The sequence below is a fragment of the Cyprinus carpio genome, chromosome A21 (assembly GCF_018340385.1).
Source record: "Cyprinus carpio isolate SPL01 chromosome A21, ASM1834038v1, whole genome shotgun sequence".
NCBI lineage: Eukaryota > Metazoa > Chordata > Actinopteri > Cypriniformes > Cyprinidae > Cyprinus > Cyprinus carpio.
The window spans coordinates 19,458,190-19,476,450 of record NC_056592.1 but is presented as its reverse complement, the minus strand read 5'-3'; the positions used below and the strand labels follow the sequence as shown (position 1 = coordinate 19,476,450).

At 38.1% G+C, this 18,261-nt stretch overlaps 1 protein-coding gene across 2 annotated transcripts in view; it reads right to left on the bottom strand.

The window, feature by feature from the left end:
* The window catches only part of LOC109073411 (chromosome-associated kinesin KIF4-like), a 164,828-nt gene that overhangs the window by 124,913 nt on the left and 21,654 nt on the right, over nucleotides 1-18,261 (bottom strand). For both annotated transcript variants that reach the window (XM_042711200.1, XM_042711199.1), the window contains exon 6: nucleotides 1,237-1,403. In XM_042711200.1, coding sequence (XP_042567134.1) covers nucleotides 1,237-1,403 — 167 coding nt within the window. The remainder of the gene's footprint in view (nucleotides 1-1,236; nucleotides 1,404-18,261) is intronic.

Below are 18,261 nucleotides of genomic sequence, written 5' to 3'. Positions count from 1 at the left end.
AGAGCTTGGACAAGAAGTTGGGTGGCTTGCTCTAACAGGAAGGGTCTAATCTTCCTAATGTTGTATAAGGCAAATCTGCAGGACCGGGTCGCTGTAGCAATATGGTCTGTGAAGCTTAACTGATGATCCATCACAACTCCTAGGTTTCTGGCTGTCCTGGAAGGAGTTATGGTTGACGAACCCAGCTGTATAGAGAAGTTGTGATGAAACATTGGGTTAGCTGGAACCACCAGCAGTTCAGTTTTAGTAAAGTTGAGCTGAAGGTGATGGTCATTCATCCAGCTAGAAATGTCACTCAGACAGGCTGAAATGCAAGCAACTACCGTCGGGTCATCTGGTCGGAATGAGAAGTAGAGTTGAGTGTCATCAGCGTAGCAGTGACAGGAAAAGCCATGCTTCTGAATGACAGATCTTAATGACGTCATGTAGATGGAGAAGAGTAGTGGTCCAAGTACTGAGCCTTGAGGAACACCAGTAAAAACACTTTGTGACTTAGAAACTTCGCCCCTCCAAGACACCATGAAGGATCTATCAGAAAGGTAGGAGTTAAGCCACTGGAGTGCGGTTCCAGAGATGGCCATCTTTCTGAGGGTGGACAGGAGAATCTGGTGATTAACTGTGTCAAAAGCAGCAGACAGGTCCAGCAAAATGAGTTCTGAGTATTTTGAAGCTGCTCTTGCCAGTCGCAGGGCTTCAGTTACCGAGAGCAGGGCAGTCTCAATTGAGTGGCTGCTTTTGAAGCCAGACTGGTTGCTGTGCAGGAGGGTGGTTCTGTACAAGAAACATAGAGAGCTGGTTGAACACAGCTCGTTCAAGTGTTTTTGCAATGAATGGAAGAAGGGATACCGGTCTGTAGTTTTCTAGAAGTGCTGGATTTAGAGATGGTTTCTTCAGTAGTGGGTTTACCAGAGCCTGCTTAAATGCTGAGGGAAATGTTCCAGATTGAAGAAAAGAGTTGATAATGTGAGTAAGTGAAGGTATGACTGAAGAAGAAATCGCTTGAAGGAGGTGAGTGGGGATCGGATCAAGTGGGCAATTAAATACAATTTTAAATACAACGAATATTTACATTTTTTTGACAGCCCTTTTATACACTGCTTACTCAATTTTTCCCTATTATATACTTCTTTTTATATGTAAAAAGAAGCCTTATAACAGCCATCTCAATTTATTGAGTCTCCAACAACCATTTTAAGTTATCTTCGTTTAAAAGAATGTGCGGTTGCATTTACATACTTGTCTCCTTTGCGTCGCTGCTCCAGTGATATGGTAAAGATGGCATGCGAGCGAGATGAGGCTGCATTCATGGCTGTTGAACCCACTGTTCGTGCAGAGTTTCCCAACTCAAGACAACCCACCATCTCATGAGCATTGAACACTTCCTTTTCTGTCAGCCCAACAATCTAGACGATGAAAACAAAAAACAAGAATACATAATCAGTCATAGAGGGCATATGAAATTTAAGGAAGTCAGAGCCGATAGCCTTGTGGGCAGTACTCCAGCGGACAGTGCAGTTGTGATGCATGCGTGGTAGCAAAATCTTGCATTAATGATGCCATTGTTGTTTACAACAGAGAGGGAGGACACTTGTGCAGATGATACCATCAGTGCCTATAATTAACACTCAGCAAGTGCCAAATGAGAGTAAAAATTGGCATTGGTGGGTATATGAAAGTGTTAGTCACCAGTTGGCTGGTAACTTTTTCCTAATTCTAACGATGCCTAAGAACATAAGTTGGTTTATCGCGATTATCAAATATCAAAGACTGCATTGTAATTTTATAATAAATATGTAATCTAATGTGCTGCATTGCGACCTTTTCATGTAAATAACTCAGTACATGCTGCTCCACACAAACTCCACATGAATCTCTGCAAGCGCTGTGAGTTTGAGTTGTTTGTAACATCCATTTGAAAAAAGCAACATGAGCCAAACATCTTCCCACTGTTTATAACCGTTTATATATCTGTCAACAAAAGATAAGCATTTCAAAAGAGATGTTTCCCTGTGGTTTTTGGCCAAAATAAAAGAAACAAAAAGTTTGAAAGTTTTTGGGACTTATCCTAATGACAATGATGAATCAATAATATCCATAAGAGAATCTATGACGTCTGGAAGCATCTCATTTAGTAGCTTAGATGGTATAGGATATAGATGGTATTTTGTTAGTTTAGATGATTCCGCGTCAGTTGCTTGAATGGACAACAAAACAGTACAATGACAAACTCACTTAACGTTACATTAAACATTTTTAACAAAAAAATAAAAAATAAAAATACAAAAAAGAAAATAAGAAATATAGAACTTTTATTAGCAAAATGGATAAAAAAAAAGTTGGAAGCACGGCATACAACTTAATATAAAATTACACAGTGGAACCAAATAAGAATCCGAAATCAAAAAAAAAAAATCAGAAATTACCTTAGATAAATGGCAAGACAAGCAGCCCTGAGTGAGAAGCAGCTGTCCGTCATTACTTTTTTGCCATTACACTATCGTATTTCAATAATTCAAATCCTTTAAAGGATTGTTAGGCTGCATTAATTAGGTCAACTGGAACCGGGAACACTTCCCATAACATGAAGAACTAACACTAATATTGGTCTCTTTCATTCTTATTCCGAGTTCACAGTAGATATACGGATCTAGTCCATATCCAGATCAGATGGTGGATCAGCACCTAGAGATGCCCTCTATAGCCCTGAATGTCAGCAGAGACCATGTCAACTAGATGCGCCCCAGAGACAGATCCCCTGCAAAGACCATCACCTCGATGACCATCGGCACAAGACCACGGGAACTAGACAAGTCCTCTGCACCTGTGTTGCAGGCTGGAATTAAACCACACCATGCTGGTTTCATCTGGCCACAGGAGAACTGGCCCCCCAACTGAGCCTGGTTTCTCCCAAGTTTTTTTTTTTCTCCATTTCGTTCACCGATGGAGTTGTGGTCCCTTGCCACTTGTCGTCTTTGGCTTGCTTAGCTGGGGACACTTGACTGATTGCACAGACACTATTAGAAGAGAGCTGAACTGGATGATGACATCGCTGAGTCATTAATGAACTGATTTTAGCTGGAAAAAATGACTACGTTATTGTCTTCTTGCATAATGAACAATCTATTTTCCTGTTTAACCTGTTAGCCTGCACCCAGATGCCGGCGTCCTCAACTCATGGTGCTCATGGAGCACGTTGAGTCCAACGAAGCAATAACGTTGTAATATGGATGATAATTCCTTTGTTTACATTTCAGTTCTTCAGGGACAGAATTGTTTGTGTCCGTTATGGAATAACTCACGCTCAGAAACTGCGTCTTGGTAGTAAAAAAAAAAACAGCATGGTTTTGTAGCATAAAGTGTCACAAACAGGGTGAGACGATCCACCAAAAAAAAAAAAAAGGTGAAAGATAGGTGGAAGACTGTTTATTTGAATTCTGGCGCTCTCTCGTGACGGCTCGGGACTAGACATAGTATCAGCAAAATGGTTGCAGGAATCTCATTTTTCATGGTATCTTCTTCAGATTTTAAATAGAAACTCATGAGACATTTGACTTTCAACCCATTACCTTTCTAGATTGCTCCAGGACTGATTTCATGTATTTTTATATCAAAAAAAAAAAATTCAGTGTGGTAAAAAAAAAAAAAAAAAAAAAAAAACAATTCAAGGCACTTCAGTGTCTTTAAATTTTAATATTTTTGAGCATTATCAACTTCTGGTTGAACAAAAGTAAAGCCCAAAGGGTCTTCTTTCCAAAGACACCAAAATTATGTGTAACACACTGAAGTAAGGAACTGTTACAATTTTAAGTTAGGTAGGGCACTTTCAGCTGTAAGTCCCATAATGGGGGGTGCTGGCTAACAGGTTAACACCGTAAAGGTGACTTGACTTGAATTCTTGCTGTAGCTGCTGAAGATACAATGTCAGCGCCAAAGAGGCATTACAAGTGTTGTGTTTCGGGATGCACCATTGAACATAGGAGTCTCCATAGACTCCCTCCATCTGAGCCGCTGAGGACACATTTAATTTTCGAATGAAATGTCCTGGGGAAAAAAAAAAACTTTTCGAAGCTATTGGATATGCTGAGGAATTGAGAAAAACCAGGAAGATTATTTACAAAGCAGTCTTTTGTGGAAAAAGGGATGGTTGAATGAGATGGAGCTGAATTTACAGCTTTAGCAATATGGAGTATATGGATGTTGGTCACATGGATGTTGGTTCGCAGTGAGTTCACAGTTTTAACAAGTTTGCTTTAGCCTAATATATTTTCAAGATCTGAGGTAAAATATCTATTGTTGCTTTCACTATGGCTATAAAAGTCACGCAAAATTATATTCAAACTCACATTAGACACTTTTAACACTGAATAAAACACATATTCATTACCTGAGATGATAACGGTCATATTTTGTGTGTTGTTCCTGCCGTGACGTCGCAGAAAATAAAAAACATTTCTAAAATAGAATTCTGTGTCACTCACTGTAACGTGTTGCTGTCGCGGGTGGTTAGGACAAACACTACACGGAAAAACTTTTTATCGCGTCACGTCTGGTTGGGGCACATGGTGTTACAGTTTGATCCCCCTCAAAAAATCTAAGTATGTTTGTTCATTTGTTTTTAATATTCAACAGACAAAGTTTTTCTGTATCTAAAAGCAAAATGTTCATAATTGTTTGAATAAAGCAGACCACTGGGGGGGGGGGGGGGGGATTGGGGATATGAATATTTATCTTGTGACCATCTTTTGATTATTTTAACAGGTCTCTCCAGAGATGGTCAATTGGGTTTAAGTCAGGGCTCTGGCTGGGCCATTCAAGAACAGTCATGTGGAGTTGTTGTGAAGCCACTCCTTCGTTATTTTAGCTGTCTGCTTAGGGTCATTGTCTTGCTGGAAGGTGAACCTTTGGCCCAGTCTGAGGTCCTGAGCACTCTGGAGAAGGATTTCGTCCATGATATCCCTGTACTTTGCCGCATTCATCTTTCCCTCGATTGCAACCAGTCGTCCTGCCACCACAATGCTTCACTGTTGGGACTGTATTGGACAGGTGATGAGCAGTGCCTGGTTTTCTCCACACATACCGCTTAGAATTAAGGCCAAAAAGTTCTATCTTGGTCTCATCAGACCAGAGAATCTTATTTCTCACCATCTAGGAGTCCTTCGGTTGTTTTTTAGCAAACTCCATGGGGGCTTTCATGTGTCTTGCACTGAGGAGAGGCTTCCGTCTGGCCACTCTGCCATAAAGCCCCAACTGGTGGAGGGCTGCAGTGATGGTTGACTTTCTACAACTTTCTCCCATCTCCCGACTGCATCTCCGGAGCTCAGCCACAGTGATCTTTGGGTTCTTCTTTACCTCTCACCAAGGCTCTTCTCCCCCGATAGCTCCGTTTGGCCAGAAGGCCAGCTCTAGGAAGGGTTCTGGTCGTCCCAAACGTCTTCCATTTAAGGATTATGGAGGCCACTGTGCTCTTAGGAACCTTAAGTGCAGCAGAAATTTTTTGTAGCCTTGGCCATAATAAATACACACACACACATATACATATATATACATACACATACATATATATTACACCATAGCCATACACATATATATATTATATATATATATATTATATATATATATATATATATATATATATTATATAGTAAGACCAAAAAGTTTGGAAAACATTACTATTTTTAATGTTTTTTGAAAGAAGTTTCTTCTGCTCATCACGCCTGCATTTATTTGATCAAAAGACGGAGAAAAAAACAGTAATATTGTGAAATATTATTTACAACTTAAAATATAGTTTTCTATTTGAATATACTTTAAAAAAATAATTTATTCCTGTGAGGCAAAGCGGAATTTCAGCATCATACTCCAGCCTTCAGTGTCACATGTAACATCCGTCTATCACATGATCATTTAGAAATCATTCTAATATTCTGATTTATTATGAGTGTTGGAAACAGTTCTGCTGTCTAATATATTTGATGAATAAACGGTTAAAAAGAACTGCATTTATTCAAAATAAAAAAACAATCTAATAATATATATTCTAATAATATATTTTCTTTACTATCACTTTTTATCAATTTAACACATCCGTTGCTGAATAAAAGTATTGATTTTATTTACCAAAAAAAGGAAAGAAAAAAAAAATACTGACCCCCAAATTACTGATCAGTAGTGTAGGGTTATTATTACAAAAATATTTATATTTTAAAAACATAGCTTCTTTTTTTTTTTTTACTTTTTATTCATGAAAGTATCCTAAAAAAGTATCACATGTCTGAAAAAATATAAGCAGCAGAACTGTTTCCAACTTTGATAATGACATCATCATATTAGAATGATTTTCCTAAAGTATCATGTGATAATGATCCTAAAAATTCAGCTTTGCATCACAGAAATAATGATAAAGTATAAGTAAATTTAAAAACAATTATTTTTAAATTGTAAATAATATATCACAATATTACATTTTTTTTTCTGTATTTTTGATCAAATAAATGCAGGCTTGATGAGCAGAAGAAACTTCTTTCAAAAACATTAAAAATAGTAATGTTTCCAAACTTTTGGTCTGTACTGTACATATATAGGTCAGTGGCCTTTGGCTTGGTATTGTTGGCAGAATTCGGCCCTCTGCAAAAACTAATTGAGGAACCCGGCGCTATAGTATGATATCTAGGCGTAGGAGTGTCTGTGTGCCAGCAGACATTCAGTTTAGCCAGTCTGTCTGCTTTCTGACCTGAGCCCCAAGTACAAGCAGTAGGGTGAGACGAGCCACCACAAAAAAAAAAAGGTGAAAGATAGGTGCGGAAGACTGTTATTTGAATCTGGCGACTCTCTCGTGCCGGCTCGGGACTAGACATAGTATCAGCAAAATGGTTTTGCAGGAATCCATTTTCACCCCCCCCCCCCCCCCCCCCCCCCCCCCTTGCGTTCTCTTCAGATTTGAAATAGAAACTAATGAGACATTGGACTTTCAACCCATACGGCTTCTAGATTTGCTCCAGACTCCTGATTTCATGTATTTTTATATCAAAAAAAAAAAAATTCAGTGGTGTAAAAAAAAAAACAAAAAAAAAAACAATTCAAACGCACTTCAGGTCTTTTCATTTTCATATTTTTGAAGCATTATCAACTTCTGGTTGAACAAAAAAGTTAAAGCCCAAAGGGGCTCTTAACCAAAGACACCAAAAATTATGGCTTAACAAAAATGAAGTAAGGAACTGGTACAATTTTACCAAGTTAGGTAGAGGCACTGTCAGCTGTAAGTCCCATAATGCCAGAGTGCTGGCTAAACAGGGTTAAACAACGCTAAAGGTGACTTGACTTGAATTCTTGCTGTAGCTGCAGAAGATACAATGTCAGCGCATGAGAGGCATTACAAGGGTTGTGTTTCGGGACTGCACCAACTTGAACATAGGAGTCTCCATAGACTCCCCTCCATCTGAGCTTACGCTGAGGACACATTTAATTTTAGAATGAAATGTCCTGGAAATAAAAAAAAAAAACTTTTCGAAGCTATTGGATATGCTGAGGAATTGAGAAAAACCAGGAAGATTATTTACAAAGCAGTCTTTTGTGGTAAAAGTGATGGTTGAATGAGATGGAGCTGAATTTACAGCTTTAGCAATATGGAGTATATGGATGTTGGTCACATGGATGTTGGTTCGCAGTGAGTTCACAGTTTTAACAAGTTTGCTTTAGCCTAATATATTTTCAAGATCTGAGGTAAAATATCTATTGTTGCTTTCACTATGGCTATAAAAGTCACGCAAAATTATATTCAAACTCACATTAGACACTTTTTAGCACTGAATAAAACACATATTCATTACCTGAGATGATCACGGCATATGTGTGTGTTGTTCCTGCGTGACGTCGCAGAAAATAAAAAACATTTCTAAAATCGAATGTCTGGTCCTCACTGTAACGTGTTGCGTAGCGGGTGGTTAGGAAAACATACCAACGGAAAAACTTTTATAGCGTCACGTCTGTTGGGAAACATGGTTGTTACAGTTGATCCCCCTCAAAAACTAAGGTATGTGTTGTTCATTTGTTTTTAATATTCAACAGACCACGGTTTTTCTGTAGGTAAAAGCAAAAGGTTCTAATTGTTTGAATATAAAGCAGACCACTGTGGGGGGGGGTGCGGGTGGGGGGGGGATTGCGGGATATGAACTATTTATCTTGTGGACCATCTTTTGATTATTTTTAACAGGTCTCTCCAGAGATGGTCAATTGGGGGTTGAAGGTCAGGGCTCTTGCTGGGCCATTCAAGAAACAGTCCCTGGAGTTGTTGGTTGAAGCCACTCCTTTGCGTTAGTTTTAGCTGTCTGCTAGGGTCCTTGTCTTGTTTTGGTTTGAGCTAAAGGTGAACCTTGGGCCATCTGAGGTCCTGAGCAACTCTGGAGAAGGGATTTTCGTCCATGGATATCCCTGGTTACTTGTGCCCGCATTCATCTTTCCTCTCGATTGCAACTCCCGTCTTCGTCCACCCTTCATGCTCTTAAACCACACCATGCTTCACTGTTCGGTCAACGTGTCAAGCATATGACAGGTGATAGCAGTGCCTGGTTTTTCACGCTCACACAACGTGCTTAGAAGCGCAGTCATTGAAGGCCAAAAAAGTTCTATCTCCATGGTACCTCATCAGAACCAGAAGAATCTTATTTGGTCTCACCAATCTAGAAGTCCTTCGGTTGTTTTTTAGCAAACTCTGATGGGGGGGGCATTTTCCAGTTAGGGTCTTTTTTCGATGTTGAACTGAGGAGGCAGCGCTTCCGTCTGGCCACTCTGCCATAAAGCCCCAAACTGGTGGAGGGCTGCAGTGATGGTTTTTGCGTTTCTACAACTTTCTCCCCATCTCCCGACTGCACTCCGGAGCTCAGCCACAGTGATCTTTGGGTTTCTTCTTTACTCTCACCAAGGCTCTTCTCCCCGATAGCTCAGTTTGGCCCAGCACGGCCAGCTCTAGAGAAGGGTTTCTGGTCGTCCCAAACGTCTTCATTTAAGGATTATGAGGCCACTGTGCTCTTAGGAACCTTAAGTGCAGCAGAAATTTTTTTTGTACCTTGGCCAGGTCTGGTGCCTTGCCCACAATTATGTCTACTGAGGCTCTTCAAAGCAGTTTCCTTTGACCTCATGATTCTCATTTGACTTCTGACAGGCATTGTTGAGCTGTAAAGTCTTAGATAAGACAGGTGTGTGGCTTTCCTAATCAAGTCCAATCATATATAATCAAAAACACATCTAGACTTAAATGAAGGTCGTAAGAACCATCTCAGAGGATGATTCAGAAGAAATGGACAGCACCTGAGGGTAAATATATGGAGTGGTCAACAGCAAAGGGTCTGAATACTTAGGGCCATGTGATATTTCAGGGTTTTTTTCTTTTAATAAATCGCAAAACTGTCAAATGTGTTTTCGTCAATATGGGGTGTTGTGTGTACATAAATGAGAGGAAAAAAAAATGAACGTAATGATTTTAGCAAATGGGCTGCACTATAACAAAGAGTTGAAAAATTAAGGGATATGAATACTTCAGTACCCACTGTCGTGTTTTGTGGGTTTGTTGTGTGTGGTGTGGAAATATACACTACCTATAATATGTGGCTGATATTATATATATATATATATATATATATATCTATATATATATATATATATAATATATATATATAATATATATAGCTGTTGTGTGTATAGTGTGTATAGTGTGTGTGTGTAGTGTGTATAGTGTGTGTGTATTATATATATATATATATATATATATATATTATATATATAATATTATGATATATATATAAATAATCAGCCAAATATACATACATATATAGACTATATATATAATATATATATATAGATAAATCCATTATATATATGGATATATATATATATCTATATATATATATATATAATGTGTATATATATGTATGGATATGTGCTGAATTATTATATATTATATAATATATATATATATATATATATATTACCTATATATATACACACCACACACACACACAACTCCACACACACACAAACATTAATATATACACATCTATATATATATACACATGTGTAGATATATATATACACATTATAATTTTTTTATATATAAATTATATATAATATACAAATTAGATATATATATATCCACATATATATATTATACACATATATATCTATATTACACATATATATATATATACACATTATAATATTATATATATATATATATATATATTATATATTTATAATATATATATATTATAATACACATTATATATATATATATATAAGATATATATATATTATATATATATATTCTTATGTATATATAGTACAGACCAAAAGTTGGAAACATTACTATATTTTAATGTTGGACGAAAGAAGGGTCTGAATGCTCATCAAGACCTGCATTTATTTGATTCAAAAATACAGAAAAAAAAAACAGTAATATTGTGAAATAGTATTACAACTTAAAATAATAGTTTTCTATTTGAATAACACTTTTTAAAAAAAACTAATTTATTCCTGTATGATGCCAAAGCTGAATTTTCAGCATCATTACTCCAGCCTTCAGTTGATCACATGTAACATCCAGATCTATCACATGAATCCATTAGAACATCATTCCTAATATTCTGATTTATTATGAGTGTTGGAAAACAGTTCTGCTGTCTAATACTATTTGATGGAATAAAAGGGGTAAAAAAGAACTGCATTTATTTTTTTCAAATTAAAAAAACCAATCTAATAATAATTATTTCTAATAATATATTTTCTTTACTATACACTTTTATTCAAGAATTTAACACATCCTTGCTGAATTGTAAAAGGATTGATTTGATTTACAAAAAAGGGAAGAAAAAAAATATGACCCCCAAATTACTGATCAGAGTGTATATTGTTATTACAAAATCATTTATATTTTAAAAACATAGCTTCTTTTTTTTTTTTTTTACTTTTTATTCATGAAAAGTATCCTAAAAAAGTATCACCGTGTTCTGAAGAAAATATTAAAGCAGCAGGAACTGTTTCCAACTTTGATAATGGAATCATCATATTACAGAATGATTTTCTAAAAAGGATACTGTGATAAATGATCCTTAAAAATTCAGCTTTGCCATCACAGAAATACATGATAAAGTATAATAAAATTTAAAACAATTATTTTAAATTGTAATAATTTTATATCACAATATTACATTTTTTTCTGTGTATTTTTGATCAAAAAATAAATGCCAGGCTGGATTGAGCAGAAGAAAAACTTCTTTCAAAAACATTAAAAACTAGTAATTGTTTCCCAAAACTTGTTGGTCTTGTACTGTACATATAGTAGGTACAGTGGCCTTTGGCTTCGGTATTGTTTGGCAGATATTCGGACCCTCTTGCTAAAAACTAATTGAGTGTAACCCGGCAGTTATAGTATTAATCTAGGCGTAGGAGTGTCTGTGTGCAAATTAATTGACTTCTGTGACATGAGGCAGCCAGCAGACATTCAGTTTAGCCAGTCTGTCTGCTTTCTGACCTGAGCCCCAAGTACAAGCAGTCAAGTACAAACTATGTCTATGTGCCATATTTCTAGAGAGAATGGTACTACCCCAGGAGGGATGAAGACTACCTCTTTTCAACAGGTAAGGTCTGCCCCAAAATCTCATCCAACGGTCTTAGACATCCAACCATTAAGTGATGACAGTCTGCTATGTATCTCATCACCACAGTAAGCAGGGAGAGGACAGAGCATATTACAGTGTCTGATATTATACTTGCAAGTTCACACGCCTCTTTAAAGGGATAATATGATGCTGCTAAAGAGAACATTATTTTGTGTATTTGGTGTAATGAAATGTGTTTATGAGGTTCAAGGTAAAAAAAAAAAAAAATAAATAAATAAAAACATTTTCCACATACTGTACATTATTGTTTCTCCTCTATGCCCCGCCTTCTGAAACGTGTCGATTTTCACAAGACTCATCTCTCTGAAAAGCGAGGTATTCTCTTATTGTCCAGCTGTCCAGCGCGTTGTGATTGGCCGAATGCCTCAAGCGTGAGACGGAAATATTACGCCTCTTAACATATTGTGAAGCCTTTTCCGGCCGGAGCGACGAGACAAAAACATTCAAACTCAACGAAACAACGTCACACACAGGCCTAGAGTGAGCAGCGGTCTAGAGTGAGCAGCGGCCAGCTTGAATGAGCAGAGGTGGGCGGCTTTAGAAGGGTGCGGCAGGCGGATTCTACGAAGGAGCGTACCTTGGTCTTGCAGCAACCACATGTTCACATTACGTACTCCGACTCGCCCACCGTCAAAGCCGAAAGCCGATCCACAGATCAAAATTGAAAAATTTACCTATTTCCTCAGCGACCAGCACAGATTAGCTCCAGGCATGACGGAGCAGATGTTGTCCTCTTTTGGAAGGCCAAACAAAGTAGTTTCGCTTTCACTGTGAAACACTCAGCGTCTATACGACATGGCCCCGGCGGCAACAGCAATACTACAACGAGAATAAAAGGTACGCCTTCATTCTTTGCATGAACATCTGGGCGGCATTATGCAAATCTTCCCACATACTGACGTAGATATGTGGGGGCATGTTAGAACGAACCGTTTCAGGGAGGCATGGACGAGTGTTAACTTTTATAAAGAATATCTCTTTGGCTTTGAGACTTTAGTCTTTGCAACTTCACAGATCTTCTTTATTCACCAAGAGCTTGTAACACTCCAAAGAGAAAGTAAAATTTGAAATCACATCATATGACCCCTTTAATGTTATTTTCAGTGATCTTGAACGGAGAAGTCAAACATCATCAGTTCTGACGTGAATAACAATCTTAATGAATTTACGTTTAATATTAGCCAGCACTTTTAAATATGCCAAGATGACAGGCGCACTGGCTTCCGGTAAACATTGGACTGTGGTGGTTGTTGTCTTTATTTTCAAGTTCCGTACAATAGAATCGCCAACAGCTAGCAGATTTTCATCAGGTTTCTCAGTGGGTGCGGGAGAATGGCAAGACACACTATTTGACTAAGACAATAAATAAACTTATGACAATATTATTCTGAACTATATTGCTCCAATAATTAGCACTTGAATATGTATTGAAAAATTTGTTAGAGGATATACATCTCTCTATAAAAAAAAGAAGAGGAGAAAGAACTAATATATAATATATCCAAAAATAAGATATCTTAGACCACAAAAACCAACTAAAAAAGCCAAAAACCAAACAAAGCATGATTTTTTTTTCATACTTCTACAAAAAATGTGTACACTTACTGACCAGTTGCTTAAAGTGTACTCCATTTGAAAAGGGAACGCTACCTCAAACGTTTTACCAGGCAAATATACATCTTTTTCCGCAAAAAAAAAAAAAAAAAAAAAAAAAAAAGAAACAAACATCAGTGTTCAGCTATTTCTTTAATTAACATGATAGCAATGGTAGGAAAATGCTTTCTAAGGTCTTAGCTAGACACTTAGAGGCATTCTTACCTTCTTTAAAGGGGTGATGACATGAGAAGGCAAATTTGCCTTGATCTTCTGACATATAATAGGTATTTGTACCATTAAAACTTCCTGCAAGTTTCATAGCTTAAGATGTCCTCCCCATTATAAACGAAGCATTTATTTAATCAAGCGCAAAATGTCTGATTGTTTTTTTTTTTACCACAAGGATGCGCTGTTTTCTTTCAAATCAAAGCTAAAAACATGTAGAAACAGCACATCCTTGTGGTGCGGATGATACAGAAGAGCATACGCAGCATACGGTGATATGGATAGACACAGAGTACACATTTGACAAAGGAATTGTTCAATAATGCCGTTTTTTTTTTTTTTTTTTTTTTTCTTCGCTTTTCATTTCATTCCCCCGTCGCCAGCGTCATATAACCCAGATTGAAGGGTCTGATGGCACGTCCCAAAGATGGAGATTTTACTTTCATACCTTTTATGGACCTTGACACTGCTATTTACTTGGCAGTCTATGGGACAGTCCCAGGCTTCCCGGTTTTCATCCAAAATATCTTAAATTGCGTCCCAAAGATGGAGATTTTAAGGGTTTAACATGGGGGTAAAGTGATTAATGACAAAATTTCCATTTTGGGGTGGAGTATCCCTTTAACGTAACCTTGATTCCCTGAGATACGGGAATAAGTACTGCATCTTGCTAGACGCATATGAGGTAAAAGTATTTTTTTCTCCTGAACTGAAGTCTTTCTTTATTCATGCAGTGAAACTGCACAGCCATTGGTTTATTAAAAATGAACCAATGCCCGCCAGAATGGATGGGGCATCCGGCTATATGAGCGGGTGCTCGCCACAGGATTCCCAGGTTACTTCGACTGAAGCGACGACTGAGTTATGCAGCTACATAGCACGGCTAGCAACACAGTACTCGTTCCCGCATTGCCCCTAAGAAGGTAACAATAATTCAAGGCTAAAAGGGGTTGAGCTTCCTGAGGTCTCACCCAGCCTGGTTAACTCACACCCAGCCTTAAGATAACTCTCTGTCCTCTTCAGAGGGAGGAAGCGCAGAGAGCATAATGACCTGTGCTCTGAACAGAGTGGAGAGCACCATGGGTACATAACCATGCCTTGGTTTCAGGACAACTTTAGCGTTGTTAGGCTCAAATTCCAGGCAGACAGGCAGGGCTAACAGAGAGTGCCTGCAGGTCCCCTATTCGCTTGACTGATGCTAGTGCTAGGAGCAAGGCAGTTTTCAGCTCGAAGGCCGGGCCCTTCAGGGACCTCAGCACTGTGGGCAGATCCCATGAAGGGACAGTAGGGGGACGAGGCGGATTCAGCCTCCTGGCACCCCTCAAAAAGCGGATGACCATGCTGTGTCTGCCCACTGATTGGCCCTCGATAGGGGCATGAGAAGCCGCTATGACCGCCACACAGACTTTGAGAGTGGATGGGGAGTGCCCCTTATCCAACAGCTCTTGCAAAAATGACAACACCTCTGTCAAATCAGAAGTCTGGGGGTCTTTGCCGCAGTTTAGACACCAAGCAAAGAAGAAAGACCACTTCAAGGCGTAGAGGCATCTCGTAGACAGGGCTCTAGCCTCAGAAATTGTGTTCAAAACTCACTTTGGGAGGCTGGAAGGCTCCCGCCGAGCGGCCAAAGGTGCAGGGCCCATAGGTCGGGCCACTAAAGAATATACATTTCACTAAATGTTTCGATTTATCAGGGCTGGTCCAAATACCTTTTTTTTCTTTTTTAGCTTCGAAGCTTTGGTAGTAAACAACACAGATTATTCAAAGCTTCGGAGGGAGGGGGCTGAACATATTATTCTCTCTAATAAAGGCATGAATCTCTGTGTGTCTTTCTTTCTGTTTGCATTTTTATTATGTCGAGAACAGTTCATCCAATCGACTTCACGTGTGTTGCTGCGGACCAAAGGGAGCGCAGTGTCACATTTTGGTGCAAGATGGACAAGCGACACGTTCAGAATTAATAAACTTTTAATAATCTACAGAACAGCACGAGACTGAAGCGGTGCGCCTCACGCGGGCAGGGCTTACATGCTCCGAGAACAGACACTGCACTAGTGGTACAAAATACACAGGTCTGTAAAGAGCAATACTTTTTATATAGACAAATTATTATTAGGCTGGGCTCCTGTATGTTTTTTTTTTTTGTATGACTGCTGCATTCGCAAGTATTTTTCAAGCAAATTAAGTGCACGTTTTTATCATGTGTAAAATTACTGATTAACATGGCGGATAAAAGCAGCTCTTTTTTTTTTTACACTAACAATATACTAGGCGTACTACTTACAGAACTCTTGATGTGCTGTTGTGGTAGCCCAGTTTCAAATCGCATATTTGGCACACTGCGTTTGTCTTGTCCTTACTCAATTTATAGTGCTCCTACAAAGCTGAGGTCTTTGGCAATTTTGTCTTCTCTTCCAGATAAAATGAATCTTGACGTTCACTCATGGGAGATTCATAAGCTGCTTTTCCTGTATCAGGCCAAACGGTTCTCTTTGCTTAACCGTTCCATTCCATGCTGATCTGGGCCAGTCAGCATGGATACGTAGGGCCCTATGATTCCGCGATGCGGAAAATGCAGACGGAATCACGGAATCCAGTCATAAAAACAGAATTCACAGTTTAACGTGGAATGTCACGGAATGTGTCAAATTTTGAATGAATTAATCAAAAGTACGTCATTACACATATCAAATCGTGATATGGACTAGTATCTGTAAATATTAAGCCACACAAGTCGATTTAAATATGAATCCTGCATGGTCTTGCATGTATCTGTTAATGAATGGTGCAGATGCACGGTTTCATTTACTATACACACACTGAAGCGCGCCTGACGCTGGTGTTGATTTCAGCGTCTGCCCTCTTACTAAATGAGGACGTAAACACATGAAGAACATCTCCAGAACTGCTCTGAGAGTCACTTTATGAGCATCTGACCGTTTGAGTTGCGTAAAACTAGCGTCATATCACATACACAGAACTGTAAAGGTATTCACGGCAACCCATCAAAATAGAAGTCCGGTTTGATTTGAAGACATTTTGCCTATTACTATTTTTCATTAGAATGTACATAGCCTACTACTACTACTAAAATGAAACAAACATTATTTTTTAAGGAATAATCACATAACATTTCTTCCATGTTTTAATTTTAAGAGTAAATCCCCTTTGTTTGCCAAAAAATAAAGTTTGCTTAATTTTTAATAATTGAAAGATAAATGAAAAACGTTTTAAACCTTAATTTGATGACCAGAAAGATTTAAATACACAACACAGAATTTCTGAGGGAAAAAAAATAATAATAATCATAAGGCTACTTTAAGAAAGAAAATAATAAATTCAGTTGTTTTATGCATTCAAATAATTAGACGTGCTAAAACACAGAATAGGGTAACTATAAAAAAAAATATGGTGAGCAAAAAATTTAAACATTTCATAGGGCCCACTCTAACCGCACAGCTCAGCATGGTTGTCTAACAGTGCCGAGAATTCCGGACCGAGAACGGTTTGTAAAAGTGCAACGCCATACAAGGATCACATGGAAATACAGCTGTAACTTTACCGGACAGTTCATATATATATATATATATATATATACATATACACACACATATACACATATATATATATATATACACCTATATATATATATATACATATATATACACATATATACACACATATATACACATACATACATATATATACACATACATATACATACACATACATACACATACATACACATACATACACACATACACACACACATACATACACACATACATACACACATACATAAGGGCTGTGGTGGTCGGCTGCCACCGGCAGTAGTGCACGTGATGTCACGCACTCTATAACAAGCATAATACGAAGTTTTGTATAAGTGTAACAACAGTAATAGTTGCAAATAGTTTTATTTAGATTAGGTTTGAGCACAGAAAAAAAACATACAGTTTATGCATTCAGCAATTTTAATTTTGTGTTGGGCAACCAAATATTACATTGCCAATCTGGAGCCATCTCCATACACATCACACACACCCGCTTTTACAACAACCCCCCATCACAAAAAACTCCCTGCTCATCATTTTTGATGATTTTCTCTCCAAACTGGCCAAATACAAACGAGACAGCGATAAATGAAATATGTTAACAAGAAATGTGGGAACGATTCCTATTTCAAAGCGTGTATGACGAGGAGTTAATGTGCCGCTTGCTTGGCGGCGGGACAGTGAACCGTGTCTACACCGGACACGACACCGCCGCATCGCAACAGGTTGAGTCTGTCTAGTGTCTACACGAGAAGGGTCTGGCTGCAGACTTGCACTTGCACTCTCAATCTTGCACTTTCAGACACTTGCACTAGTGACGTCACTTGCAGTCTTTATTTTTTTTTATTTTCTTCTATTTATTGATAACTTTCTGTTTGAATCTCTCAACATTTTATAACAGTAGCCAGGTGGTGAAGACAAGAAAAAAAACTAAATTACAATGTCACTTGCAATCGCCACCTGCACTCTCCGCTACTTGTGACGCCACTTGCAATCAACACAAATCGTGCATGTTGCCATTGGAGACAAGACGCTGTGGTGGTGATTAAATGATCAAAACTAAATTAGTAGGTCTACTACTATAACGTACAGGGTCCTGCAAGAAAAAGACAAGACCGGCAAATCCGTAGCCACAGAACAGCAGAATATGAACACAGTGCACAAAGTATTTCGTTAAGCGTTTTCCTCCTGTAGAAAAAACAAACACTTAATACGGC